The following is a 26,986-nucleotide window of genomic DNA, read 5'->3' as shown; positions in this document are numbered from 1 at the left end:
CCCTTCCTCAGCTTTGCTTTCCATGCTCCCCCCGACTCGCCACCCCCACTAACACCGACTCACACGCTGGATGGGAACCCCCCGCTAACACCAGCTCACGCCGGACGGGAACCTCCCACACGAGCACCGGCCGGCTGGGTCCCAGCCCTGACCCCGGCCTGGGCGCGGCTCAGCCTGGCCTCTCCTGCAGGAAATCGTGACCATCGTGGTGTTCGGTGTGGAGTACTTTGTGCGGATCTGGGCGGCGGGCTGCTGCTGCCGGTACCGCGGCTGGAGGGGGCGGCTCAAGTTCGCCCGGAAGCCCTTCTGTGTGATAGGTGAGGCCAGGGAGGGTGCAGGCGGGCTGCCAGCCCCAAGACAGACGGGGGTGTGTGCTGGCCCCGGAGGCAGGCCGAGACTGCTGACGGGCCGCTTCCAGAAGTTTCTCCCACCTGCCTCTTGGTGCCCGCGCCGTGGTGAACGCGGTGGAGTGGCGGGAGAAGGCAGAGCCGTGGGGACGGCTGCTGCCCAGGGCAGGGCCGGGCGGGGTGAACCGTCGTGCGGCCCCCTTGCTGGCCCTTTGCATGTGGCTCCTGAACATCTGTCCGTCATCCTGGGGGCCCCTCGCCTGCAGCCGCAACTGGCAGTGCAGGGGGCCAGCCCTGCCTCGAGCCCCGCCGTCTCCCGCAGACATCATGGTGCTCATCGCCTCCATTGCTGTGCTGGCCGCCGGCTCCCAGGGCAACGTGTTCGCCACGTCGGCGCTCCGCAGCCTGCGTTTCCTGCAGATCCTGCGCATGATCCGCATGGACCGGCGCGGCGGGACCTGGAAGCTGCTGGGCTCCGTGGTCTACGCCCACAGCAAGGTGAGCCCCGCCCCCACACCCTGCCTCAGATGCCCCGGGGGTCCGGGCACACAGGGCCCAGCCCATCCCCTTCCTGGGCATCCTCCCACGTCTGTGCTGTCCCGGGAGGCTCTGTCCGCGGCAGCTGGTCCGTGGCGCGCTGTGTGGTCAGTGGGGGCATGGGGCCGGTACTGCCCAGGCACGGGACCCCGGAGGCAGGGGGTCAAGGTGGCTGTGTCAGGGGCCTACAGCCCCACCCCCCAGGAGGAGCCCAGCAGCCCCTCCTGTCTGAGCCCGGAGCTGGGGGGTTGGTGAGCAGGCCAGGGCCGGGGTCAGTCCCCGGACATGCTGAGGTGCTGAGGACCCCCCGGCTGGTCCAGGAGCCTCCTCCATGCCCAGGGAGGTCATCCCAAGGCTGCAGCCTGAATGAATGCCTCAGGCCCCTGGGGGAGCGCCCCAAGCCTGGGGGACGGGACGTGCTGGCCGGTGCGTGGGAGGCGCCCAGGTCCAGGGACCACCCAGCCCTGGGACTGTGAAACTGGACGCCCTGCTCCCCAGCCCCGTGCCCAGGGCCAGGGCCACACGGCCCAGCATATGCTGAATCCATAGCACGCCTGCCCAGGGTAGGGACCCTCGGTGCTGCTAGGGTTGGGCCAGGCCGGACGCTGCCTGCTGGGATGGGCAGCCGTGACGGGGGCCCTTCTTCCAGGAGCTGGTGACGGCTTGGTACATCGGTTTTCTGTGCCTCATCCTGGCCTCCTTCCTGGTTTACTTGGCTGAGAAGGGGGAGAACGATCACTTTGACACCTACGCCGATGCCCTGTGGTGGGGCCTGGTGAGTGCTGCTGCTGGGTCCTCGTCCTGTGGTGGGGCCTGGTGAGTGCTGCTGCTGGGTCCTCATCCTGCGGTGGGGCCTGGTGAGTGCTGCTGCTGGGTCCTCGTCCTGCGGTGGGGCCTGGTGAGTGCTGCTGCTGGGTCCTCAACCTGCGGTGGGCCCTGGTGAGTGCTGCTGCTGGGTCCTCGTCCTGTGGTGGGGCCTGGTGAGTGCTGCTGCTGGGTCCTCAACCTGCGGTGGGCCCTGGTGAGTGCTGCTGCTGGGTCCTCGTCCTGTGGTGGGGCCTGGTGAGTGCTGCTGCTGGGTCCTCAACCTGCGGTGGGCCCTGGTGAGTGCTGCTGCTGGGTCCTCATCCTGCGGTGGGGCCTGGTGAGTGCTGCTGCTGGGTCCTCGTCCTGCGGTGGGGCCTGGTGAGTGCTGCTGCTGGGTCCTCAACCTGCGGTGGGCCCTGGTGAGTGCTGCTGCTGGGTCCTCATCCTGCGGTGGGGCCTGGTGAGTGCTGCTGCTGGGTCCTCGTCCTGCGGTGGGGCCTGGTGAGTGCTGCTGCTGGGTCCTCGTCCTGTGGTGGGGCCTGGTGAGTGCTGGCTGCTGGGTCCTCATCCTGTGGTGGGGCCTGGTGAGTGCTGGCTGCTGGGTCCTCATCCTTCCCTGGGGGTGCTCCCCTGCCTGCCCGCAGCAACCCCCCCCCCCCGGGGGGGGCCCCCCCCCCCGCCCCCTGCCCCCACCCCAGGAGACAGGAGGACTCTCAGCAGGAGGTGCTTCCTGGCGCCACCTGCTGGCCGGTCAGAAGCAGGTGCCCGGACCCGGCGGCAGGGCGTATGCGTGGCTGGCGTCCCGGTGGGGGAGGCCACTGCTGTCCCCCCCAGACATCATGGTGCTCTTCGCCCCCATCGGTGTGCTGGCTTCCGGGGAGCCTGTGCCCGGCTCTGGCCAGTCACTGACCTTCCTTTTTCCTCGGCCCCCGGTGTATGAGAACTCTGAGCTGGAGGACAGGAGGGGGCAGTTGGGACAGGAGACTTTGAGAAACGGACACCGGGGCCCGTGGCTCTCCTGGGCTCCACCTTCCAGGCTGCCCCATCCAGGGGAGATCCGGAGCCATTGGCGCGGCCGCCCGACTCCCAGGTCCCTGGAGGACCCTCTCCTGTCATCTGCTTCTTCCTGGGCCACCCTGGGTGGGGACGGCCCCGTGTCTGTGCCTGGTGGGGACAAGGCCGTGCCCTATGGGCTTCATCCCCATTAGCTGGATGGAACTCGGCCTGGCCCCCACGCCGGCCCCTGTCCACGGAGGTCCCTGGCAGGGCGCAGGAGGGCCCCTCCTCCGCGGGGCTCTTCCCGAGGGAGCGGAGTGCTTGGCCTGGGGGGTGCGTGGAGGGTTGCATGGGTCCGCTGTCTCCCAGGACTCCAGACCCCCTTCCACAGATGCTGGTTGTGTGGCCTCTAGCAGATAATTCAGATCTAACGGGGAGAAGGAATGTGCAGTCTTTCCTCACATTTCAGTGAGAATGCAATTCATCTGTAATTATTTTATTGATCGCCGGGAGCCCTGGAGTCTGTGTCCTCTGATCCAGCCGTGCGGGAAGCACGGGCCCTGGGCCAGTGGCTGGCGACGCAGCGCATCCCGCCCCCAGGCCCCGCTCTAGGGCCGGTCTTCCCATCTCTGAGAACCGAAACTCTTACTGGAGGGTTTTACCGAGACCGTGTTCGCACATGTGCCCGCACGACGCACGAATAGTGTGCAGGTGTTGCCGTGAGTGTGCCTGGGGGCAGAGGCAGCAACTCCTGCGGTCTTTCTCGGGGGTTTACCTCCAGATCCCAAGCAACATGCTTACACTGCCCTTTCCCGATGAAGCTTCATACCTTAGTGACCCACTTGGAGGACCTTGGCCGTCCTCATCGTTCTAGGGAGACTACGTCCTCTCTGAGTTGCCTTCCTTCGGCTCTGCAGGCCTGCAGGGTGGGGGTGGGGGGGTCCGCACCTGCATCCCTCCCACGCCCGCCCCAACGCTCCCCTCGAGTCCTCCTCTGGAGGAGCAGGCCGGTGTCTCTGAGACCTCAGGTCTATGGGTGTCCCACTGCCACACACCCGGCTGCTGGGAGCCACTGAGGGCAGGGCCTTTCCCTCTGGGCACTTTGGGAACCATCTCCCATGTGCTTCTGGACTGGGAGCCGCCGTGGGGGGTCCTCCTGTTCACCTGCTTTTGCCACCTGGACTCCCGAGCCAGTCTGCCCACCTCTGTCTGGGCCGGACGATACCTGCACCGACCTCAGGACCTTGGGATGTGTCTGTCTGGTTCTTCTGTCTCCTCGTGTGTTTGTCCAGCTCCTAGGAGACGTGCCCAGCTTTTTGTCTCAGCTTCATGTTAACTTCATTTTCAAAATTACTTTGTTTTATGGATAAGATTTCTTGTCTCTGTGAGAGGATCTTGATGTCTTTGAGGTCTTCTGTCCCCTGGAGGGCTTTCGGCAAGTCTTGGGTTCACCCATACTGTTGCCTTTTCATGGAGCCTGTCCCCGTCTGTCCCTCCCCCTCTGGCCTGGCCTGTCCCCCTGCCGACCGTCCCCTCCAGTCCTTCCCCCAGCTGGCCCGTCCCCCTGTCTGCCCATCCCCCGCCGGCCATCCCCCTCCAGCTCGTCCCCGGGCTGGTCTGTCCCTCACTCCTGCCCTGGAGTGGAGGAGGGGCTCGCTGGGGCTGGGGTCCAGGGGCCTCTCCTTCCTGCTGGGCTCTCTCACCCGGACTCCCGTCCTGTCTCCTGGCCCCGGCCCCGTCCTCTGGTGTCTCCTCTCCACAACCTCAGCAGTCGCCCAGTGGAATTTTAAGGGGAAATGGTGGTTTGAAGTGCCTTTTGTCTTTAAAATATGCATTTATACTGAAGACCTTGATAATCCCGCGCTGAGTGGAGTTTCGACCAGGGAGGTTTTAACGGTGAGGAGCGGGTCCCCTTACGGCCCTTGCCCACTCCTGGCTGCCTCTTTCTCACTCCTGGTCCCTTTCCAGAACTTTCTGCGCATGCCTGAATGGGGACGGTGTCCCCCTTCTCACTGTATGTACGCAGGCCCGGAAGTCCCTGCCCGGGGGGCCATGATTCATCCAGTGCTGTTTTCTAGACTCCACGGTGGGCTTTCGGCGGGCTCCGTGCCCCGAGTCTGGGGGACAGCCCCAGGGGCTGCAGGTGGGCGCTGAGGGATGCCCCGTCGGCAGAACGGGTGGGGGCCGCCTGGCTCTCACCCTGTGGGCAGCGGGCCTCCTGTGTGCCTGAGGGCCTTGTGCCTGGGCACAGTCCTCTCTGCCGCACACCAGGGAGCCGGCCCTGCCTCCCGTCCTGCTGGGGCAGCTCACGTGCTCCACACTTCTGAGGGGCCCTTCCTGAACTTTCGGCCTCCGCTTCTAAGTCACCTTCCCAAAGGCCCCATCGCACGAAGGTCCCGTCCTGTCCCTGTCCTCTGCCCCCTGGGGCTCCTGCTTGGCACCATCCCTGTCCAGCTGCTGGTTCTTCCTGGGCTTTCTGACCGCTGCCCCTGCCATGAGCCCAGAGCTGCCACCTGCCACCCCCCACCCCCATGGGAAGCCGCTCGGCCCCCTTGCTGGGTGGCTCCTCTGGCTCTGGCAGGTGTGGAGTGGGAAGAGAGGCTCCTAGGGACCCCACAGCCCGCCCTGGAATGGGGAGAAAGAGGAGGATCTGGAGAGTGTGCGGCTAGGGCAGGGACGCAGGGCGGCAGCATGGGCCCTGGCCTCACCGGGCCTCGTGTGGTTGACGTGGGAGCGGCGGCCTGGGTGCCCGTCCAGCGTGTCCTGAGGGCGGGCCTTTGTGTAAGACTCCTGGGGGCTGGGAAGAGTGTCCAGGTCAGGATTGTGGCCTCCACAGTGGTCATGGCCGGGCCTGGCTGACTGACCATCCTTCCTTCCCACAGATCACCCTGACGACCATTGGTTACGGGGACAAGTACCCCCAGACCTGGAATGGGAGGCTCCTGGCCGCCACCTTCACCCTCATTGGCGTCTCCTTCTTCGCTCTTCCCGCGGTAAGTCCTGCTGCCCCTTCCTGCCTTTGGTGGGGGCCACGTGCAGGCCCAGGCTCCTGTCCACCTGGGGTCCATGGGACAGGGGCACAGCTCCCGGCAGGGTCCCCAGCACTGCGGGAGCTCAGGGCGGCAGGTCTGGTGCAAAGATCTGGTGCCCTTCGCCCTTTCAGGGCTGCCCTGGCCGGGGGCTGGTGGGAGCACTCTGTCCTCGAGCTGTGGCCTCTGTCTGTCACTCTGGCCTCTCAGCCTTACAGGACTGGCCAGTAGGCCCCTGTGACCAAGAGCAGTGCTTTGCAGTGCACAGATCCCTGTCAAGTCTCTAGGCGACCTCACAGAGGGGACGAGCTCTCTGTTAACCGTTAGGCAGGACAGAGGGTGGCTGGTGGGGGACCCCGCTCTCCACTAGGAGCCTGGGCCTACTCCCCCTTCAGGGCCCACGGTCAGGAAGGAGGGCGATCTCTGGGCCCAGGCGGGTTTCAGGGGCGCATCGTCATGCACATGAAAGCCAGAGGTTTCCTTGACCCTAAGTTCAAGTGTTCTCCCCCAGCTTGGTCCCAGGTGGTTAGGGACGGAGGCGGTGGTGAGGCTGAGCCTGTGCGTCCCCCCAGTGTGTGTGGGCTGGGCTAGGAGTGGGTGCTGTGGCCCCAGGCACATGGTCTGACCCTGATGGTTCCCAGGGCATTCTGGGGTCTGGCTTTGCTCTGAAAGTTCAAGAGCAACATCGGCAGAAGCACTTTGAGAAGAGGCGGAACCCTGCAGCAGGCCTGATCCAGGTGAGTCCATGCGCCCCCGGGTCTCCCCCACCCGAACAGGCCGCAGCCCCTGCAGGAGCGTGGAAGTCAGGGCCACGTGCTGGGGACCGGTGCAGACACCCAAAGCCTGTAGTCGTAACAACATGGGTGGTGGCTGCTGCCCTGCGTGGGCCGCGGGCCTCTGGGGGCAGGTGTGCCGGCTCTCCCACGCTGCACAGAGACCCCACTCAGCGAGCTGTGCAGCCCGTCCCACTGCTGGGGGCTCAGATCCCCTTGGGGTCCAGCCAGGCTTCCTGAGTGGGACCCCCAAGCAGCAGGCTGCCCAAGGGGTCCCTCTCCAAAGCCAGGGAGCCAGTGGACATGGCCCCGTCTCCCGGGTCTTTCCTTTTTAAAGATGGGGATTGCCCGGGGGTATCTTACCTCTCAGTTCTCAGGAACTGGATCACAACCTTCCATCAGCCAGGGCAGTGTGCCCGCAAGCAGCTGCTGGGGGCACGTGGTCTAGACGCCCTTGTCTAGCACCCCTGGCCCTGGCCCCAGGACGTTCCTGGTATGGCTGCTGGCGTCGGGGAGGGAGGGGCAGCGGTGCCTCGTTCTGGAAGTGCGGTGGTTTGCGTTGGGCTCTGAAGGCCCCCAGAAGGGTCAGCTCAGGACTTTACCTGGACATTGTCTCAGGGCTGGAGTGGCCCCTGGACACATGGACATCGGTAGGTCACCAGTGGACAAATTTCAAAGGAGGAATGGCATACGTTTGACGTAGAACTCACCTTCTGTTTCTTTACGTGGTTTAAAAGATGAGTGTGTGAGACCGCAGCCACAGAGCCGCATTTCTGGCTCACAGGGCATCAGATGTGACCTCTAACGGTGGCAGCATGGGACGGGGGTGGCCAGGGGTGTGGGGAGCAGGGTCTGTGCATTGTTGCGGAAAAGTGGGCCTGCATTTAGACTAGACGACTGTGGGCATGAGACACCAACCTCATCCACAGGGGAACCATTCAGAAAACAGCTGGTATTAAAACTTCAGTAAAGGCCAAGAGCAAGGGAGTCCAAGTCAAACACCAGATGATGTAAAAATGTAAAAACACAGCCTAACTCAAGGGACGGCAGGGTGGGGGCGCTCAGAAGCTCATGCAGCAGGAGGCCTGTCCATAACCACGTCACATGGACGTGGATGAGCTCTCCCAGGTGAAAAGCGGGGGGTGGGGGTGGGCAGAAAATATTTAAAATCTACCCAGCTGTATGCTGTCTGTTGGAGACTCACCCCAAGCCCGGGGACAGTGACAGGCTGAACGTAGAAGAAAGGAGAGAGATTTTCCCCGGGGAACCCTGACCTCCAGAGGGCCAGGGCGTGCACTGAGTCCGACCCTGTGACGGGAGTCAAAGGAGGTAGGGACGTGTTGACAGAAACCAGTCCACAAGGGACCCTGACAGTCACGTACGCACTGACACAGAACCCCAAGTGTATGCAGCAGAAACGGACAGAATTATCGGGCGACATAGACGTTTGTGTGGTAAGAGCTGGAGACGTGGACGCCCCAGCTCGTCCTGGACGGAAGAGCCCGGGACACAGAAGACCTGGACCCAGGAGCCGGCTGGACCCACAGATGCCCTGGGACAGCCCAGCGCGTTCCTGCTTGGAACACAGGGACCATTCCCCAGGATGGACCATTTCTGGGGCCACAAAACAAGTCTCAAACGATGGTATTATCAACATCCAACAGGAAAGAACGGGCTCTTCCACAAATGACTCTGGGACGACCAAACATCCAATTTTAAAAGAATAATGTTTGACTCTTATACTGAATTAACTGAAAATGGGTCAAAAACCAAATTATAAGAGCTAAAACTATGAAATTCTTCGAAGAAAACAGGAGTGAATTTCCATGGCTTTGGTTTCTTAGGATACCTAAAGCACAAGCAAAAGAGAAAAAAAAAAGCACTTGGGATTTTTATCAAAATTAAAAAGTTTTGTGCTTCAAGGGACACTATAAAGAAAGCGTAGAGTTAACCCACAGAATGGGAGAAAATATTTGCACGTATTTCTGAGAAGAGTCTAGTATCTAGAACATAAGGAACTTCCACAATTCGGGAACGAAAAGAGAAAGTAATTTGGAAATGAATTTGAGCAGACATTTCTCCCGACGAGCACAGGGAAGGCTCCCTGTCATCTGTCGTCAGGGAAGCGCAAACCAGAGCCCATGAGAGCCGTGGTGGGAAAACGGGAGAGGTGGGTGCGGAGAAACCGGAGCCGGGGAGCCTGGGCCCTCAGGGTGCACTGCCCGAGGACCCGGCAGCGCCCCCATGTGCATACCCCAAAGACCTGGAAACCGGGGTTCAACCAAAATCTTCGCCAGGACATTCGCCGCGGCGCTCCTTGCAGTAGGACAACCCGCGCCTCCTGCAGAAGAACCCATTACGGCGTCTGCGAACGAGGGGACGTCACTCGAACCTGGAAAGAACGGGCGGGCCTTGCAAACGTCGTGATGAAAGCTGGTCCCCGAAGGCCGGGTGTGGTGTGGTCGTGCTGAGGGGACGTCGGGAACGGGGGGGGGGGGGCGCAGGTGGACGCCCCGGGCTGGCGGGCGCAGAGCTTTCCGGGGCCAGCGGTGACCAGCGGTGGTTGCGTGGCGGCTGTGGACGCGCACCCGTTGCCCCAAGTCGCACACCTTGAAATGGCGCATCTGTGTGTTTCACCGCGGTGAGGACTGAAAACCAGCGGGGGCGGGAGCTCTGGCCAGATGAGGACAGTCTGGGGCCCAGCAGCCAGGGCTGCACTCAGGCCCCTCTCCCTCACTGAGCGCCCGGGTCGTGGCTTTCGGGAGGACCGAAGCGCGTGTCCCTGCTCCGCCCCTGGCCCGGGCTCCTGGGGTCACCCCTGTGTGCACCCGGCGTGAGGCCCGCCTGTGGGCGGGGAGCGCAGGAGTGACCGCCAGCGGCAGGTGAGGCGGGTCCCGGAAGGCTCTGCACAGGCGTGTGCGCCGGACACAGGGTCCCCGAGGCTGGCAGGGGCTGGGCACCCGGGGAGGCGTCTGACCTTCACCCCTTTCCCTCTGCAGTCGGCCTGGAGGTTCTACGCCACCAACCTGTCCCGCACGGACCTCCACTCCACGTGGCAGTATTACGAGCGCACGGTGACTGTGCCCATGTACAGGTACCCGCCGCCGCCGCCCCATCCGCTGCATCGCCTGGGGTTCATTTTGTTTGTTCTGAAACCCCATCTTTTGGTTGTTCATGATTTTCGTTAATTTTTCTTTTTTTTTTTTTTTAACAATGTGTATACTTTTCGAGGAGTTCTGTGTGTGATTTATTCCGCAGCATTAATTTTGTTCTTTGTTTTATAGCTCGTGGTTCTCCCCTCCATCCGCCCCTTTGCTTAGCTTCCTTGCTGTCGGTCGCGCTGTGTTGTGGGCATTGCGGAGACCGGCCCTCCCGAGAGCTTCTCGGGGTCCGCAGCCTGGCACCGAGCCCCGGCAGGGCCGGCCCCAGAGCCTGGGAAGTGGAAGGGTAACTGTGACCCTCTGCCCGTCAGCGAGGACCAGGGTCGCTGTGTTGAGGAAGGGCCCTATTGAGGCTCCAGGGCCAAGAGGGCACTGCCCAGGGCAGCAGGGACGAGCCCGTCACCCCCTGAACCCCCCGCCCCACAGAACAGAGCACACAGACCCCTGGCAGGTGCCCTCTGGTGGGAGCGGAGGGCCGGGAAGCCCTCACGGGGAGCCGTTGGTGCAGGCAGAGCCAGTGGCCCCCGAGGCCCCGGGGTTGCCAGCACGCAACTTTCCACCTTTTCTCGAGGGCGGGTGGCAGCCCAGAAAGAGAGCGTGGCCCCCCAGGGTGTGTCTGTGCCAGGCTCTGGTGGAGAACAAGGTCTGAGGTGAAATGGCCCACGGCCCTTGGGATATACCCCATCCGGCTTGCGTGTGGGGGCAGGGGGGGCAAGCTGAGCCCTGGGGCTCCCCAGCCCGAGGGTGCCCCTTGCCTGCCCTAGAGGTCCCCCCCCAGGGCCCTCACCGGAGGGTGGGCTGATGGCCAGCTGGGGTAGGGCTCTTGGCTGGGCAGCAACCCCTTGAGGACCCCAGGTTAGCGACGGCCAGACAGGGTGGGGCTGTCCCGTCCTGCCCCTGCCTCTCCCCTACAGAGACGCGTCACCAGGCCAGGGCGTGTGACCCCACCATTCCCCCGGGGACTTTCTGGAATATTCCACTTCCGGGCACACACCTTTCTGGGAGTGCCACAGGCTCTGGCTTTCCCAGCGCTGCGTTCCAGCCCTCGGTCCTCAGCAGGGTGGACTTTGTGCTAATTTTCTTTGTTCTGTTGTTTCCCCCACTTTCCTTGACCATTTGGTTCATTTTCTTTTTCTTATCCCGTTCTTTTAAAATTTCCGTTCCTTCCCCTTTGTGTGTGTGTGAAAACACTTGAAAGCTCGCAAACTCAAACCTACGGGGCCTCCAGGTAGGAGATGCATGGGCCGGACAGCGTGTGTGGTGTGGTGTGGTGGTTCTGTGTCTGGGGCTGGAACAGGGCTGCCCCGGAGCCCCCCTCCCCGGGTCCCCCGGTCTGCAGAGCAGGGCTGCCGGCCAGCACCCCCGCACCCGTGCCCCAGCCTGTGTTCCCCATGCCGGGCGCCGGCGCTGCCCTGCTCCTCCATGGTCCCTGCCTGGAGCCCGGCTCCTTCTCTGACCTCCCCCGCCCCCGTCAGCTGCTTTCTTGGGCTGGAGCCGTCTGTCCTCCCTTGTCTTCTGCAACTTGTCCTGCTTCCTGCCGCGTCTCCGGAGCCGTGTCCCTCCCCGCCCCTCCGGCCTCACCCGCTGGCCTCTCATGCAGGGCACTGAGCTGGTGGGGACGGGGGCTTCCTCCATTCCGGCCGGGGAGGGCACCCCGTTCCCAGCAGGCGGCTCGCCTCTGACGCTGCTTGGGCTCCCTCTCTAGACCTGGAAGGGCTGAGAGCCTGGGGTCCTTGTGTGCTGTCCCCGGTCACTCTGTCCACACCGGCGGGGGCGGGGGGATGCAGAGGTCTCACTCCTCCCGCAGGGAGGAAAGGGGCTCACTTGCCCAGAGTGGGGGTGCTGAGCTCCTACAGGAAATCGTTCCCCATGCACAGCACAGCCCCTCTGTAGGTCCTTCCCTGAGGGACGGGGACGGACAATGCGGGATGAGTGCATCCGCACACAGGCCAGCAGAGCGAGGGTCCACAATCTCCCCGCATAGCCCGAGCCTGGGCTCCCCGGGCAGAAGCTCTTGGCCTATGGTGCCCCACGTGGGGGCTGTGTAGACCGCTCTCCCTCTTCCCAGATGGGAGTGGGGGGCACAGCCCCCGGGTGTTTCCTCCCCAGCACCTGCCGTTTACTGGCCGTTTGCCCCAGAGGCTTCGTGCAGAGGAGGAGGCGGGCGGGGGGCAGTGTCCTCCCTGGGGTGCTGGCCCTGGGCTCCTCGGGCTCCAGGCTGCCCCAGCACTTGGAGGGACCCTGCTTGAGGCTCTTCCTAGCCTCCCTTGGCCCATCTTCTGCAGCCAGTCCCAGCCCCTCCCCACCTCGGCCTGGGTGACGAGAGTTGTCCCCTAGGAGCCCCTGCTCACTCCTGTGGGATGCCCCCTGACACGTCCCCTACTCCCGTCGGCACGCTGCACCCTCGTCCTCCGTGACCGCCCTCCAGGTGATGGGGGCTGTGTGCGTGGCCCTCGTGTGTGGTGTGTGCACGCCCCTGCGGTGGCCCTGCCCGTCCATGTTCTGTCCCTGCTGCTGTGTGTCCAAGGCATGACATCCTATCTGCGTGCCCCCCCACTCGGACCCGTGTGTGTGTGTGTGTGTGTGTGTGTGTGTGTGTGTGTGTGTGTATGTGCTGAACAGGGGGTGCTGTCCGCGGTCTCTGCTGCAGGCCCGTGGGTGGGTGGTTGAGGGGAGTGGAGAGGCTGGTTTTGTCCCCGTGTCCAGCTCTGGGGCCTCTGCTGGGCTGGTGACGTGAGCCAACCTGATTGCCCTCACCTCCTGCTCATTCTTGACCCGCTAGGACTGGGCTGGGCCTGGAGGAGGGGGGGGCAGGGGAGGGGAAGGCAAGAGAGCTCACGGGGTGCCCCTAGGAGGAACCCGGCTTTCCTCCAGAGGGAGCTGAGCTAGGCCAGACCACAGTGACTGAGGGCAGATCACAGTGACTGAGGGCAGAGTGGGGGGCACTGGCGTCAGGAAGCCGGGCTAGGAGGGGTGTGGAGGGGCTGGAGCAAAGCCAGGCACTAGGAAGCTGGCATCCGTGCCATGGATTCAGGGGACCAGCAATCCTTTGACTCTGGGGGCACTGGGGAGCCTCCGAGTGATGTCCCACGAGGTCAGGGTAGGGTCCGGCCAGGCCTGTGGGCAGAGAGAGGAGGAGGCAGACACCTGGGGGCAGGGGAGGCTGAGCCCCCAGGGTAGAGGTGCTGTCCCCCCCCCCACACACACACCAGGGAGAGGCTTAAGACACTGATGCTGGACAGAGGCCCCTTGGGCTGGGGTGGGTCAGCCGTCCCCAGGGTCAAGGATAGATAGGACGGGGTTAGGGGCTGCAGCTGGGTGGGGGTCTTTGAGCGTGGTTTTAAAGGACTGCTTGGAATTCCAAAGCTGAGGGCAGAGTGGGGGGGTCATGGCAGGGTGGGGGTCACAGCCGAGTGGGGTTGTCAGAGCAGAGTGGGGGGTCACAGAGGGTGGGGGTCACAGCGGGGTGGGGAGCTCACAGAGTGTGACGGGGCGTCAGCCGGGTGGGGGCTGCATCCAGAAGGGGAGATCAGGGCCGGGGTCTAGTCGGACAAGGGGTGTTTGCTTAAAATGAGATGACAAGTGTCTGGAGGGCAGGCAGTAGTGAGGCCTGAGTCCGACGGAGGCTGGGTGAGGGACAGAACTAGCCCCAGATGTCGGGAGCAGGCTGGAGTCCCCCTGAGGGGCCCTAGTCCTGTGGCTGGAGGTGGGGACAGCTGGGGGTCCCCCAGGAACCGCCCAGGGTTTGCATGTCCCTGGCCTTGGTGTCAAGGAGAGGAATTAATTACCTTCTTGGCTTCCGTGGGACTTCTGGCTGGAGCTGCCCAGGGGCCGCTGTGGGGCTGCAGGCCTGGGTGGGGGCCGGACGAGAGTGCGTCCTGGGTGGGTGTGGCCTGGCCTGGGAAGGGGCGTGGAGCCGGGCGGGGCTGGCCAAGGATGCAGGGGCTTTTCCTCCAGCCGCCCAGGCAACTCATCACACCAGGAGCCGGCTTCTCGCTCCCGACAAAGCCCTTTCCTAGGACCCTGGCCCCGGCCCTGACTTCCGCAGAGGGCGTTGCTTTGCAGGAAAGGGTGCTGTACTGCCCCTTGGAGGTGTTCAGGGATTGGAGAGGGAGAGGGGAGGGTAGAAGGGCCCCCCAGCCTGTCTTCTGGGACCTCTGGCCCCCTTTCCCGTTCCCCATGGGCAGTCTGGGGGCGGAGCATGCTGGTGTGCTCACCTCAGGGCCTTGGCCCCCTGAGAGGCGCAGCCCAGAGCGTGCAGATGGCCTCCAGCGGCTCGGGAGGGCCAGGGAGCTCTCCCCCTCCCCCTGCCTGGGACAGGCCGCACCCATGGCCCCAGCATCACCACCACAGGTGCCTGTGTGTGATGTGGATGCTGGCGAGAGCCGGGTGTGGTCCCCCAGGCTCTGGCAGGCAGGAGCTCACTGAGTCTCTTCTCGCCGCAGACTCATCCCGCCCCTGAACCAGCTGGAGCTTCTGCGGAACCTTAAGAGCAAATCCGGGCTCACCTTCAGGTCAGCAGAGGGGCTCTGGGCTGGGCGCCGTCCTGCGAGGGGACCCCGGTCAGGGGCCGGCAGCTACCGGATGCCCTGGGGTCTGGAGATCCTGGTGTCTTTCCAGTTCTGCCAACACGGTGGAGGTTCCCGTCCCCAGAGGGTTGCTGTTTTGGGGGTGAGCATGGGCGGTGGAGAGCCTGCCCCGCATCTCCTCAGAGCAGTGGCCAGTCACACCCACTCTGGTGCCTGCTGGTTCCTTGTGATCGTGAACTCTGGAACTCGAGTGTGGGGAGCACAGAGCCGGCTGTGTGGGGGAGGGGGACCCAGCAGGAGAGTGGACAGAGAGATGGCCGCCGGGGGCCCCATGCCAAGGGCTGCCCCCAGTGGCTTGCCGCCTCTGAAGAGGTGCCGTGGGAGGTGAGCAAGGACCCACTTGCCCCCCCGAGGTAGGTCCACCCTGCAAGCTGGACACGAAACCTTCCTTGGAAAAGTCTTTGCGGACGTTACTAAGGAAAGGGGTCAACATGAGATCCTTCTGGGTCGGCACCGGCCCTAAGTCCAGCTACGACTGTCCGTAGAGGAGGCAGCAAAGACGGCCGCACGAAGGGAGGCAGAGATGCGGGTGCTGTGGCCCAAGCCCAAGCCTGGGCACCAGCAGCTGGGGAGGCAGGAACCAGAGCGCGGCACCCTGCCGTGTAAGCGCCTGTGCTCTGGCGTCTGGCCAGCGGGTGCAGCTCTTGCTCCTGGGACCGAGGGGCGGCTGCGACAGTCCCGCGGTGCGGAACTGAGTGCTCCTGGGGACACGGCCACTCCTGTCAGACAGGGGCAGACAGCGAGGGGGACCTTGGGACAGTGTGGGCCAGAAAGCAGACCTAGGATGTGCCCGGCTTCTAAGCTGGTGTGGAAAATGTCGTCTGGTTTCCCCTCTGCTTATGGAAAGCGGGCAGAGAAGGGGAATTCAAAGAACTGAGCGGAGAAGCCAGCGCGGGAAGACTTGGTGCCTTGGCCGGTCCAGGCCACAGGGACTCTAAGTTAGGGACACAGCGGGTGGGCTGGGGGGACGCTTGCTCTGGAAAGGGGCCACGGGCCCGGCTGGGTGGCCGTGCTGGAAAGCTCCATGGGTGGTCGGGGTTAGGGTTTGGGTTAGGGTTAGGGGAGTAGAATTGGTCACCCGGAGGAGATGCGGAGACCCTCCTGCACGGGGCTTCGGTCCGGGGTGTGTGTGGAGGCATGTATACGGCCCACGGAGCCTCAGAAATGTCATTCCCGGCCGGCAGGGACGGAGACCGACCACGGCAGGAAGGCAGGGCAGTCTGGGGGCCTGCAGGCTGGAAAGAGGCTGATGGAGCCTCACCCACGTGGGGCTGGGCCTGGGTCCCAGGGCTCCTGGGGTGACTAAGGCATTTATCGCCAAGTGGGGTTTCCCGTTGGGTCTCAGACTTTGGGTAGCGGTGACCTTTATTCCTCCCAACTCCTCCCCGTTTGGACGGTATGTCTGCCCTGTTGTGTTTTGGGAGCAGGTCACTGGCCTTCTAGAGATGACAGGTCCCCCGCTGGGGAGGACTTTTACCCCAGGAAGGATCCCACCCAGAGTCTCACTCACACCGGGGTCAGGTGACCGGGATGCTGGGATTCCGGACTCTGAGCTGCCGAGTTCTCATTGACATTTGGACATAGGGCTGGCTGGTGCTGTCCTGGGTCAAGACTTTGGGGGATTGGGATGTAAGGGAGCACAGACTAGTGAGTTGAAGGGTGGCCCAGAAGGTATGTCCACGCACTGGAACCGTGAATGGGACCTGACCTGGGGAAAGGGAAGGTTTGCAGGTGGAGTTCAGGACCCTGAGACGAGGTCCTCCTGGATTAGGGTGGCCCTAGGTCCAGTGGCCCCTGTCCTGAAAAGACAGACACAAGAGCGAAGCCATGTGACAAGGAGGCAGAGACCCAAAACGACGAGCGCTTGGGAGCGCCTGGGCCCCAGGGGCTGGGAGAGGCAGGGGGACTCCAGCCCTGGGGGCAGGGAGGGGGTTGCTGCTGACCAACACCCGATTTCTGACTTCCGGCCTCCGGACTGAGAGGGGAATTGCCTTGCTTGAAGCCACCGGATTTGTGGTCCCAGAAGATGTGCAGGGATGCCCTGGGCTGGGCTGAGGGCATCCAGGGCAGCTCTTGGTGGCTGGGCTCAGGGCGGCTGCGGGATGGGGCAGTGCAGGGCTGGGGTTCCCGTGGAGGCCTTTGCACACCGTGTCCCTGGACGTCATGGCAAAGGGAGCCCAGGAGGTTGGGGCCAGTCCTCAGGGACCGCAGCCCTACGCAGGAAGTCTGGGCGCACCCTCCTGCCTCCTGGGTCACACGGAGCTCTGCCAGCAGCATCAGAGACCACATGCTCTGTGAAGGTTTCCAACATGTGCCGAAGAGCCTGGTGTGGTCCCAGGGATCGGCCGAGCAGGGTCCCAGCGCCACCCTCCCGCTGCTGTCGTGATGAATGTCAGGCACCATCAGGCCACGGGCAGGATGGGCAGAGCATGGGCCCGGGGCCGTGACCCTCCGACCCGAAGGAGGACCAGAGCAGCCGCCTGTCCTGAATGGGGACCGTGGAAGCCGGATGTCGCTCGTGTTCCCGTCTCCACTCGCTTCCTCCGGGACCTAACGCTGGTGGTTCTCACTAAAACCCGGGGCTGTCACCACTTCCAGAACTCCCTGTCTCCTGCAGGACTGCTTCCTCGGGCGCTCCGGGGGCTCTCGGGGTGGGTGGGCCTCAGGTGGGGGCCGGGTGGGGCCGTGGACCGTGGTGGGTGCCACGGGAGGTCCACTGGGCCCTCTGTGTGGTGGGGTCTACGTGGCGGGCCAACTGCTCACCGTCTTGTCGCTTCTATTTAAAGGAAGGAGCCTCAGCCGGAGCCGTCTCCCAGGTCAGTGCCTGCCTGTCCCCTGCTGCCCCGGGCTCGCGGCTGTGCCGGGTGCCGGTCCCTCCGTGTCTGCTCACTGCGTGTCAGCAGGGGCCCTGTGCGTGCCCACGTGTGGAAATGTGTGTCTGGACACTGCCGGCCGCCCTGGGCCCTTTAATCACTTCGCCTGTGCTCAGTGCCCTTGTCCTGTGGCTCCAGGGTGGACAGGGAGGGACTGCTGCCCCCCGTCCCGCCCACCCCGGGGCCCTAAGGCAGGAGGGTGTCGGCGAACGCCCCCACTCTGGCCCCGGGTTCCACCTCTCCGGTGGAGACAGACGCCCCTGCTCTATGAGTGCTGCTTGTCTAGCCTCTGCAGCTGGGTTAGCTGTCGAGCTGATTAGGGACCAGGCCACGCAGGGACTGCGCGGGGCCGTCCCCGCGGGTGAAGGGTGGACAGCTATCTGCCCCTGGCCCGTGTTCAAGGGAAACTCCCGGCTAGTTCATGACTTTCAAGCCTGAGGGAGCCCAGCCTGCGTGTGTGTCACTGTGCTGAGTCCTCTGAGCCTGGGGTCCCCCCGGCACCCTGTCCGCAGGCCGCAGCCTGAGTCTAGTCCCCCGACCCCGAGCCAGAGTCCCACTGCCTTCCATCCTTCTGGACCGTCGGTGACTCAGCTGCCCCCTGTTTGTGGAGCTGGAGTCAGGCTGAGCCCTGCCCTCCCCCGTCCCCCGAGTGCCCCCGGGGGGACTGAGCCCGTGTCTGGAATCACAAGGAGGGGCCCCCAACCGGCCAGAGGATCAACGGGGACCAGCCCTCACAGCGGCTCAGAAAGCTGCGGGGTCCAGGCTGCTCTCCCCGGCATGGAGAGCGCCGTGCTCGCCGTCAGGGTGGAGGGGGAACGCATGCCGAGCTCGGCCTGGAGTGTGGGGGGTCCTGGGGCTGCCCCTTCCCCCTTCCTCGGGCCCCCGGTGCATCCGCGCCACACCCTGAGCCCGGGGGAGGCGGGCCCATGGCTCTGCCCCGTCCCCCCGAGGCCCCCCGGCCTGGTGCGGCTTCTCGTGGCCCCCACGGCCCTTGTCTCAGCCTCTCTCTCTCTCTCTCTCCTGCCCTCCCCCCAATTCGGACACTCTTGCCTGCCCCCCAAGTGCCTTTAACCTTGTCACTGCCCTTCTCGGTCCTTTCACGTCCGTCTGTCTTTGGGGAGGAGGTGGCTGACCCTGAAGGCAGGACTCAAGGTGAGGACACGCGGGAGCCCCCCCGGGCTCTGCGGCACGTTCCGTGGCTCCCCCCCCCCCCCCCGCTTTCCGCACACGCTCCTCTGTCTCCTCCCCGTGTGTCCGTGTGTCCCTGCCTGCCCGTGACCCAGCGGCTTCCCCAAGGGCCAGCCTGGCCCGGCCCTCCTCCTGGCGGACGCTGGGCTGAGACCCCACGAGGCACTCTTGTTAGCTGGGTGAGGGCGGGTGGCGTTCCTGTCCCCTCCCCGGGGCAGCCGCAGACCCCCTTGCCAGCAGCCGGTGCGTAACAGGGAGGCAGGAAATTGTTCTGTCACCGGGGCCATGAGAGGCTGGGCCTGTCCCAGAGCTGCCGGGCAGGGGTCCCTGCTTTGGGAAGTGCTTACGGGGTGTGCCCCTGCCTCCGGTGTGTGGTGCTGGGCGGTCGTGGCCAGGCCGCCGCCTGCCGCCTGCACGCCAGGATCCCACTGCCGCTGACCGGTCTGGGCAGGCGGATGGGGCGGGCGCGGAGACTCTTGCCAGCTGCCGCGAGGCGCCCTCCTGGTCTGGGGTCCTGACGGGCATGCGCCCCGGCCATGGGGGGTCCTCGGCTCCGCAGGACCCGCTGTGGCTGTGCTGGTGTCAGGCCGAGGCCGCCTGGATCAGGTCAAGGGGTGGGGTGGGCGGCAGGCTGCTCGGGCTGCGCTGCTCTGGGCGTGTCTGTGACCTGCCCTCTGCCCTCTGCCCTCTGCCCCCCCCTGTTTCTCCCTCCCCCCCCCCCCCCCGTGCCTGGAGGAGACCCCGTCCTCCAGCCGCTTTGCCCCGTTGTCCGTGTGGGTCCCCCCTCGCCGGCGGCAGCCGCGTGCCGTGTCTGAGTGCCCGTCCGTTCAGTCTGGTCTTGGTGAGTGTCTGTGGGCGCCTCTTCCTCCCACGTGGACCCCAGGCCCGGTCTTGCCTGCCCGCCACTCCCGGGACTCTGCCGTCGGCTTCTGTGGGCAGGAAGAGCCCAGCGCCAGGCTGGGGTCCAGACACAGGGCCTGAGCCTCGCGCCTTGGAGCCCATGGGGCCGTGCTCAGGGAGGGCCGTGGGCTCTGGCAGCCCAGGAGCCACTGGCCACATGGGGCTGTTTCAGTTTCATTAAGTGCCATGAGCCAGGCCCCAGGCTGTCGGGCCTCGGAACGCCCTGGGTCATGCGTCTAGGCCCCGTGTCTGTGCAGGGAGTTTTGAAGGCAGCAAAGCTGGCTGGGGTTTGCTCACAGCTGGGGCCCTTCTAAGGTGTTGGAGGCAGAGACCATCCCCTGATGTCCTCTTTCCCTGGACAGAGCCTCCAGGTGCTGGGGGTGGGGGCCGCGTGCTGGCCTGCGGAGCCCTGGGAGGAGAGGGCACGAGGGTCCCGTCTCCGGCTGTGGTGGAACTGTGGCTGACGTGAGGTGTGCCTTGGGAGAGAGCATTTGCCCCAAATTTGAGGGGTTTCTATGAGCAGCCAGGGCTGCTGGGCAGTGGAGAGCATGGGCCTGGGGTACTGAGTCACATGGACGCTTGTCCCCAGGTGAGCCCATTTGCTGATATGGCTGGACCTCACCCTGTGGGATTAGCAGAGTGTGTCCTTACCCTGAGGTCCTATTGGACACAGGCAGGCGCCACCAGCATTTACTTGTGTGGATGCTGGGCACGGAGGCCCGGGGCTGGTTTCTGAGAGTGGTGGTCGGCGTGTCTGGTTCCTTGGCCCCACAGTGTGAGGGCGGCCATCTGAGCAGCAGCCGTGGTGGGGGACGGAGGGACAGACGGAAGGATGGAGGGAGACCCCAGGAAAGCAGAAGGTCCTGGTGTGTGGTTTTCAGTTTTGCTTAGAAATGTGCCTGAGCTCATGCAGAGACGGCTCTAGGGCCTTCTGGGTCGGCTTCTGGGGAGCAGGGAGTGTGGACCCAGGTGGGGCTTTGCCCAAAGAGCTGCCAGCGGTCCGGGCTGGCCCAGGGCTTCGGCACAGAGCCCCAGGGGAACCGATGTCGGCAGTCCACTTAGATCCAGGGTCCCCAAGGCTGCCTTCCCGAGCTTCCCTCCATGGTAAACTGAGGCCACTTCCGGCCGGCAGGGCCTGGCGAAGCCTTGGTGACTGGTTTGTGACACCAGACTGCACGTTCTTCCTCTAAAATGTGTGCTTTCCGGAATCCTGTCCAGCTAGAACCAGCCTTTTGCAAAGTCTTGCCCATGTATTATTTTTTCGTTGGCATGAATATAGCAAAAAATAATACATCTTTAAAAAGACATGGCCCAAAACTCTAACTCTGGAAGGAAAAGGTATTTTTGGAGGAAAAAAACAGGATTTTTTTTTTTTTTCTCCAAAAATAGGGCACTGTTTTCTTTTCCAGGCCGGCGGGAGACTTTCTGTGCGGCCCCCTCACGGCCGCTGCTTGGACGCGGGCGCGGTGGGCGGACCCCAAGCCCAGAGCCGCGGCCGCAGGGTGGGCCCGTGCGTCCTGTCCGCCCGTGCGCCAGGACTAACTGTGCTCTCCTCGTTTGCAGTAAAGGCAGACCGTGCAGAGAGTCCCTGTGTGGATGCTGCCCCGGACACACTAGGTACCGCGGGGCGAGCCGCGCGCACTGACCGCCTGCTGCACGGCTCCCCACCCCCCTCCCGCGCCAGACACTCTGCTTACTAGAGGTTCTAGATGAGCGAGGGCGAGGCCGGCGCCCCCTGCCCCGGCCCCCCCCACCAGCCACGATTCTGATTGGCAGCGCGGCCTCCGCGGCCCTGGCCGCCGCAGAGCGCCAGGCCCCCACCCCCGCCCCCGTGATTCCAAACCGCCTCCCGCCAACGGTGGCGGCCGCACCAACATACTTCTCTCCCCGAGCCAAACGATGCCCTGCTCCGAGCAGGCGGGGGGCCGGCAGGGGCTCGGACGCCCAGATCGGGCGTCCGTGGCCTCTGGGGCCCTCATCGCTCTCTGGTGAGCCCCTTCCCTGGGGATCGCCGATCTAGCACCTCTACTACGCACCCGAGGACGGCCACTCCGAACCGGCCGCCCCACCTGCGGGAGGCAGCTCCATCCCGTGTGTGCCGGGCTCCCCGGACACGCCACAGAGCCGGAGACCCTCGGCTCCCCCTTCCCCCCATAGGCCTGGTTTAGGGTGGACTGGACACGGGACGGGGGAAAATCCGCCCCCACCCCAGCCCTCTGCACCGTGGGCCCCTTGTCCGCATCTCCACTCTCTGTCCACTGTCTGCTGTCGGGTGTGTGGAAGCGTCTGTCCTCTTGCTTGCTCTGGGTCCCCCCAGCCCGTCTCCCTCCTGCCTGCCTCCCTCCCTGAGCAGTGCAGCGTGTGGGCAGCTGTGCCCGCCGCCCCCCCTCACCCCTGCATGCCCCGGAAGCAGTGGTGGAGCGGCGGGTGGGGGCGGGGCTGTCGACAGGCCCAGGGGCCCAGGCGGCGGCATGCTTGTCCACCTGCATCTGCATGCTCCTGAGTCTCCCCCGGACAGGGGCTCGGAGGCCTGCCTGCCCCTGCCTGTCCACCTTGCTTGTGTGCTCCCGGAGGTAGGCGCTTGTACAGAGCTTGTGGGGCCACCGGCTGGTCCCTCGGGTCGGGGCTGTGGTCACGCTGCTTGGGGACCAGAAGGGCCGGCGGGGCCCACAGCCAGTCCAGGAGCCCAGGCCAAGCTCAGCCTTGCTGTGTGCCAGTCCCACGAATGTCACTGCATCCGTCGCACTTTCCCTGGGCATCCGTGGTCCAGTGGTCCGTGAGGGCAGGGCCGTTCCTGTGGATGCCGGCTGCCCCTTCCCTGCTGAACCTGGCTGTGCGGACCCGGGTGTGGCAGATGGCAGGCGGGGCCTCCCCTTGCCCCGTCCCTGCGCAGCTGGCCCCGGGCCTTAGAATCCCGCCACGGGGTGGCAGGCGGGGGAGGAAAGCCTGGGGCTTGGCTTACCCCCGGACCCTCCTGAACGTTCTCCTTGGTCCTGTGTGAACGCCAAAGGGTGGATGCCGGAAAGTGCCCTTCCACACACACGGTGGTCTCGCCGAGTGCTCTTCCCCAAGCAGGCGGCCAGAACCCCATGCTTCGTGTTCGTTTGCTTCTGTCCTTGGCCTATGAGGTTAGGGCAGCCCTGCCTTGACGCCTGCGGGGACAGGAGCTGTGTGTGCCCCTGGGTGGGGGGCAGCTCTAGTGGGCAGGGCACCCGCCGGCTGAGCTAGGCGAGGCCATCCGCAAGGTGGCCTCCTCCGGCCAAGTGCCCCTCCCCAGCCCGGGCATTCCAGCCGCTGTGACAGCAAGGCCTTCCTGTGGCTCCGTCCTCGGGCAGCTGTGTGGGTCCAGCTGCTGGGGGCTAGGCGAGGCTATTGCTTCTTATGGTCTCCCCGGACCAGATGTTGGTCTCCACTGGGAAGGAGAAGGTCATCTGTGCCGAGGGCCCCGGGGCACCTGGATTTGGGCTGCCCTCGGCTCCTGTCTGCCCATTCTTGGCCTCGTGCTGGGCACATCTGTTCCAGACTTGGGGCCAGTGAGCTGGGCCAGCGGAAGCCCACCCCACTCCTGAGTGCGACGCACACCGAGGCCGACTGCCTGCCCTTGGGGGCTACCCCACGAGGCCTTCGGTCCGGCCGACGGATGATCTCGGCTGCCCGGGGGGGAGGGCAGGGACTACAGCGTCCAGACTGGACAGACCAGGCCGCTGGCCGCTTCTCCATGGCCCACTCACGTCTGCGCCGTCCGAGGGGCCTGTCTTGGCTGTGGGTCCTGCTTGGGGCTGCTGGAGGCGGCTGACCTGGGGGAGCCACAGCGGGGTCTGGAGAGGTCTCGGGTCAGCACGTGATGGCAGCTTCCCAGTGAGAGGAGAGACCCTGGGCAGCTTGTCCCATACCCCGGGGCAGCGCAGGGCCTGCCTCAGAGGCTGTCTCAGGAAGTTCTGCGGCTCCTGCCTGTGGCTGGGTGAGAGCAGGTCTGCAGGTCACAAGAGCCTTGCTTGTGGACAGTGGAAACTGGCCAGTGGCCCCCAGGTCCCTGGGCCTGACCAGCTCCCGGACCATCGTGACCCCCTCCTGCCTCCTGGCTGTGGCCCAGAGGGTGCCAGACTTCACAGTTTCCAAGAGATACAGGCCCGGGGGTGGGGGCCTGGGGACCCCGACAGGGCTGCGGCTGGCCAGCCAGCGTTGCTCCCTGCCCCCACTGTGGCCTCGGACCAGAGGGTCTGTTCCTGCGAGGCGGCTGGCATAGGGAGCCTGTCTACTCTGTGTCTCTGGTGGTGTGGGACTGCGGTCCCCAGACACCTCCTGTGTGTGGGTGTGGGGCCTGTGTTGGCCCTGGGGCAAGAGGGCTGGACAGGTCTGCCCTGCAGAGTTGACAGGGGACAGTTGCCCCCTCCGTGATTCCCAGGCTCCCGCTCCTGGCCCAGACCCTTCCTCCGGGTGATTCCTGGGGCTTGGCCTCCGGACCCTGGGGCAGGCGGCAGGGGAAGAGGCTCGCGGGCAGGGATGGGGCATGGAGGGGCCGGCAGGGGAACCACTGGTGGGACCCACAGAAGGTGTGCAGGGAGAAGCCGTACCTGCACGGTGTTTGAGGCACGCTGTTGGAGAGGGAGACCGGACAGGACCGTGTGGAGAGGACCCTGGCACCTTCCCGTAGCACCGAAAGTGATTTAAGTGTCCGCTGACCCCTCCCCAGCCAGGCCGAGTCCCTGAGTGGCCCTCGGAGCGCCCACCCCCTGCGCTCCTTGTGTCCCCACCACCACCCCCTCCACGTGTAGGCGTCCGCGGTGAACGGACAGTGGGGTGTGCGCGTTCCTTCCAGAGTGACTTCTCTTGCTGTCTTTCTGTGTTGTCCGCCCACCTGTTGGCCCTCGTGGGAGCAGTCAGAAGGTCAGTTTGAAAGACCGTGTCTTCTCCAGCCCCCGAGGTGTGGCTGCCAAGGGCAAGGGGTCCCCTCAGGCCCCGACCGTCCGGCGGTCTCCCAGCGCCGACCAGAGTCTGGAGGACAGCCCGAGCAAGGTGCCGAAGAGCTGGAGCTTTGGGGACCGCAGCCGGGCGAGGCAGGCCTTCCGGATTAAGGGCGCGGCGTCCCGGCAGAACTCGGAAGGTGGGTCAGGCTGCGGGCTTCCCGCGGTCCAGCTGCCCCCCGCCGGGCACCTTCAGTGCCCTGTAGCCTCTTTGAGCAGCAGCTTCCTTTTCCCTTTCTTCTTTTTGAGGTGAAGTCACGTAACATGAAAGCGGCCGCTTTCAAGCGAGCAGCTCCGCGGCCGTGAGCACATTCACGGCACAGCCCAGATCACCTCTCTCGTTCTAGGGGTTTCCATGCCCCAGAGGAGACCCGTGCCCGCCAGCAGTCCCTCCCACCCCTGGCCACTGCCAGTCTGTTCTGGACATTTCCCACATGTGGAACCACATGCTGTGTGCACCTGCTTCCAGGTGTTTCCACGCCGGGCCACCATCAGGCTTCACGCCGGTTTCTGGCGGGCTGATGCTCCGTTGTTTCCTGCGGCCATAGCCATGGGTCTGCCCGTCCGTCCACTTTTCAGCCATCCCATGGGCCTCTCTTGGGGCCTCGGCGGGACAGAGGGTGGGTTTCCAGAGCGCAGGGTGCTGCTCTCGGGGCTTTCCTGACGCCGCCGCTGACGTCGGTGCCCGGCGCAGCTCAGCCCCTCATGGGCCGTGTCCTTCCACCCAGAAGCGAGCCTCCCCGGGGAAGACATCGCAGAAGACATTAAGAGCTGCAACTGCGAGTTTGTGACGGAAGATCTGACCCCGGGCCTCAAAGTCAGCATCCGGGCCGTGTGGTGAGGCACCCAGTGTCCAGGGCAAGGGGCCTCCCTGCGGAGTCCAGGAGGGGTGCGGTCTCTGTCCCTGGGCTCTGGGTCCTTTGGGAGCTGGTGATGGCTCCCGCGCACCGGCCCCTGTCAGAGCTGTCCCCTGCATACCCCGGGGGCGAGGGTCTGTCTGCACCCCAGGCCTGGGCGTGGCCTGTGGATCTGGCAGGTGGGTGGGCCCGGATCATCGTGGCAGCACAGCCGGTGGATGTGGGAGGTGGGAGGGCCCAGGGCAGGCATCGGCCCAGGGCTCACGGCCGTGCTCCCCCAGTGTGATGCGGTTCCTGGTGTCCAAGCGCAAGTTCAAAGAGAGCCTGCGGCCGTACGACGTGATGGACGTGATTGAGCAGTACTCGGCCGGCCACCTGGACATGCTGTCCCGCATCAAAAACCTGCAGTCCAGGCAAGACAGCACCCCCTCCTGCCTGGCCCTGGGGGTCCGTCTGGGCCAAAGCCAGTGTGGCCCCAGTGGAGTGGCGTCTCTCAGGGGCCAGTATGGGGTGAAATGTAGTGTGGGGGTGCAGAGGGGGGACACGGTGGTCAGCGCTGCCTGCTGCCACCCCCAGCCCCGTGCCGGCCCTGTGCGGGCGTCCTACTGTGTCCTCGTGTGGTCTGTGTGACGATTTGTGTCGCCTCCCCCTCCCGCCCCCGCTGTGGGGGGTGAGCGTGCATGTGTGGGTGCCCTCACGCTGCCCGTGCGCACAGGCGTCGTGTGACCGCTCACGCGTGTGCACATGCGCGTCGTGTGACCACACACACGTGAGCGCACGTCTCCAGGCATCTGGTCGCCCGCACGGGAGCGTGTGTGCACACGCATGTGTGTGTGCGTGCCGGGAGCACACGTGCGTGCACATGTTCTGCATGCGTGTGCGTGTGCGCATGTGCCTCTGCGTGTGTCGTGTCACGTGTGCATGTGTGTGTTGGGGATGAGGATGCAGGGTCCTGAGCCCTGTCGGGAAGCAAGGGCGCCCCATGGAGCAGAAAGACTCGTCCATGCCCTGGCCTCGCACGGGGCTCCCCCTCCCCTGGCAGGAAGCAGGGCTGCGGCACGGCGGGGCGCAGTGCTCTGCTCACAGGCAGCCGTGCGCGCGCGAGGCCGCTGGCTCACTCTGGGCTTCCATGCACGCGCATGCCAGCACACAGATAGCTACGCATATGCACGTGGACACACGCAGGGCACAGGCGCACACGGGTGCACCCCCACGGGCACACACGTATGGATACCCTTGCACGCGGACTGACACACACGTGTATGCACGGACACACAGACACACATGCACACACAGCCACTCTCAGCCTTGTGCGCACATACATGCACTCACTACCTCCATGACACACAAGTACCCCAAGTACACACGTGCGCACAGCTGTGCACCCCCGCCACATTTAAGCAAGCCTGTGTGAGGACATGTGTTTGCAGGGTCTGGGAGGAGCCCACGGGACTGTTGTTGGGTCCCTCCTGAAGTGGGTCCCACGGTTCTGCCAACGTTCCCTCCCCGGCCCTGGTCCCTTAAACTGGGCTGCTGTAGGTTGTCTGCCCCCAGGATCTTGGGCCCTGGCTGGGAGAAGGTCTGGCCAGTTGAGGGACAGTCGTAAGTCCATCCAGCTCCCCAGTCCACGGCAGGACGGAAGTCTTCCTTCTGGGGAGACCCGTGAACGCCTGCCGTGGGGGACGTCTCCAGTCCTGCAGCGGAATGCCCGGCAGGGGTCCCTCTGGACCCGCAGCTGCTCTGTGGGGCGGGGAGCTGGCGGGGTGGTGACCCCTTCTTCCACAGGGGCCATGGCCAGGAAACCCATCACTTACCATCCCCCCCAGAGCACCAGCTAGACCTGTGCTGTGTGTGGACAGAGGTGTCTGCGGTTGCGCGTGCGTAATCTATGGAATGTGTGTGAGCGAGTATGCGTGCGAGTGTTCGAGGACAGTGCAGACCCGTGTGTGTGCTCACGTGTGAGTG

At 64.8% G+C, this 26,986-nt stretch overlaps 1 protein-coding gene across 15 annotated transcripts in view; it reads left to right on the top strand.

Moving 5' to 3' along the window:
• Positions 1–26,986, top strand: part of KCNQ2 (potassium voltage-gated channel subfamily Q member 2) — a 52,423-nt gene that overhangs the window by 15,878 nt on the left and 9,559 nt on the right. For 2 of the 15 annotated variants that reach the window (XM_059407404.1, XM_059407412.1), the window contains exons 3-15: positions 191–317; positions 670–845; positions 1,534–1,659; positions 5,570–5,680; positions 6,358–6,453; positions 9,489–9,583; positions 10,849–10,878; positions 14,096–14,164; positions 17,026–17,055; positions 20,764–20,817; positions 24,081–24,304; positions 24,893–25,001; positions 25,303–25,434. In XM_059407404.1, the coding sequence (XP_059263387.1) occupies positions 191–317; positions 670–845; positions 1,534–1,659; positions 5,570–5,680; positions 6,358–6,453; positions 9,489–9,583; positions 10,849–10,878; positions 14,096–14,164; positions 17,026–17,055; positions 20,764–20,817; positions 24,081–24,304; positions 24,893–25,001; positions 25,303–25,434 (1,379 nt within the window). The remainder of the gene's footprint in view (positions 1–190; positions 318–669; positions 846–1,533; positions 1,660–5,569; positions 5,681–6,357; positions 6,454–9,488; positions 9,584–10,848; positions 10,879–14,095; positions 14,165–17,025; positions 17,056–20,763; positions 20,818–24,080; positions 24,305–24,892; positions 25,002–25,302; positions 25,435–26,986) is intronic. The other 13 variants (XM_059407419.1, XM_059407411.1, XM_059407410.1 and 10 more) reach the window with 9 other exon arrangements.

The sequence above is a fragment of the Mustela nigripes genome, chromosome 7, assembly GCF_022355385.1.
Source record: "Mustela nigripes isolate SB6536 chromosome 7, MUSNIG.SB6536, whole genome shotgun sequence".
Classification (NCBI taxonomy): Eukaryota; Metazoa; Chordata; class Mammalia; order Carnivora; family Mustelidae; genus Mustela; species Mustela nigripes.
This window is presented reverse-complemented; position numbering and strand designations above follow the sequence as displayed.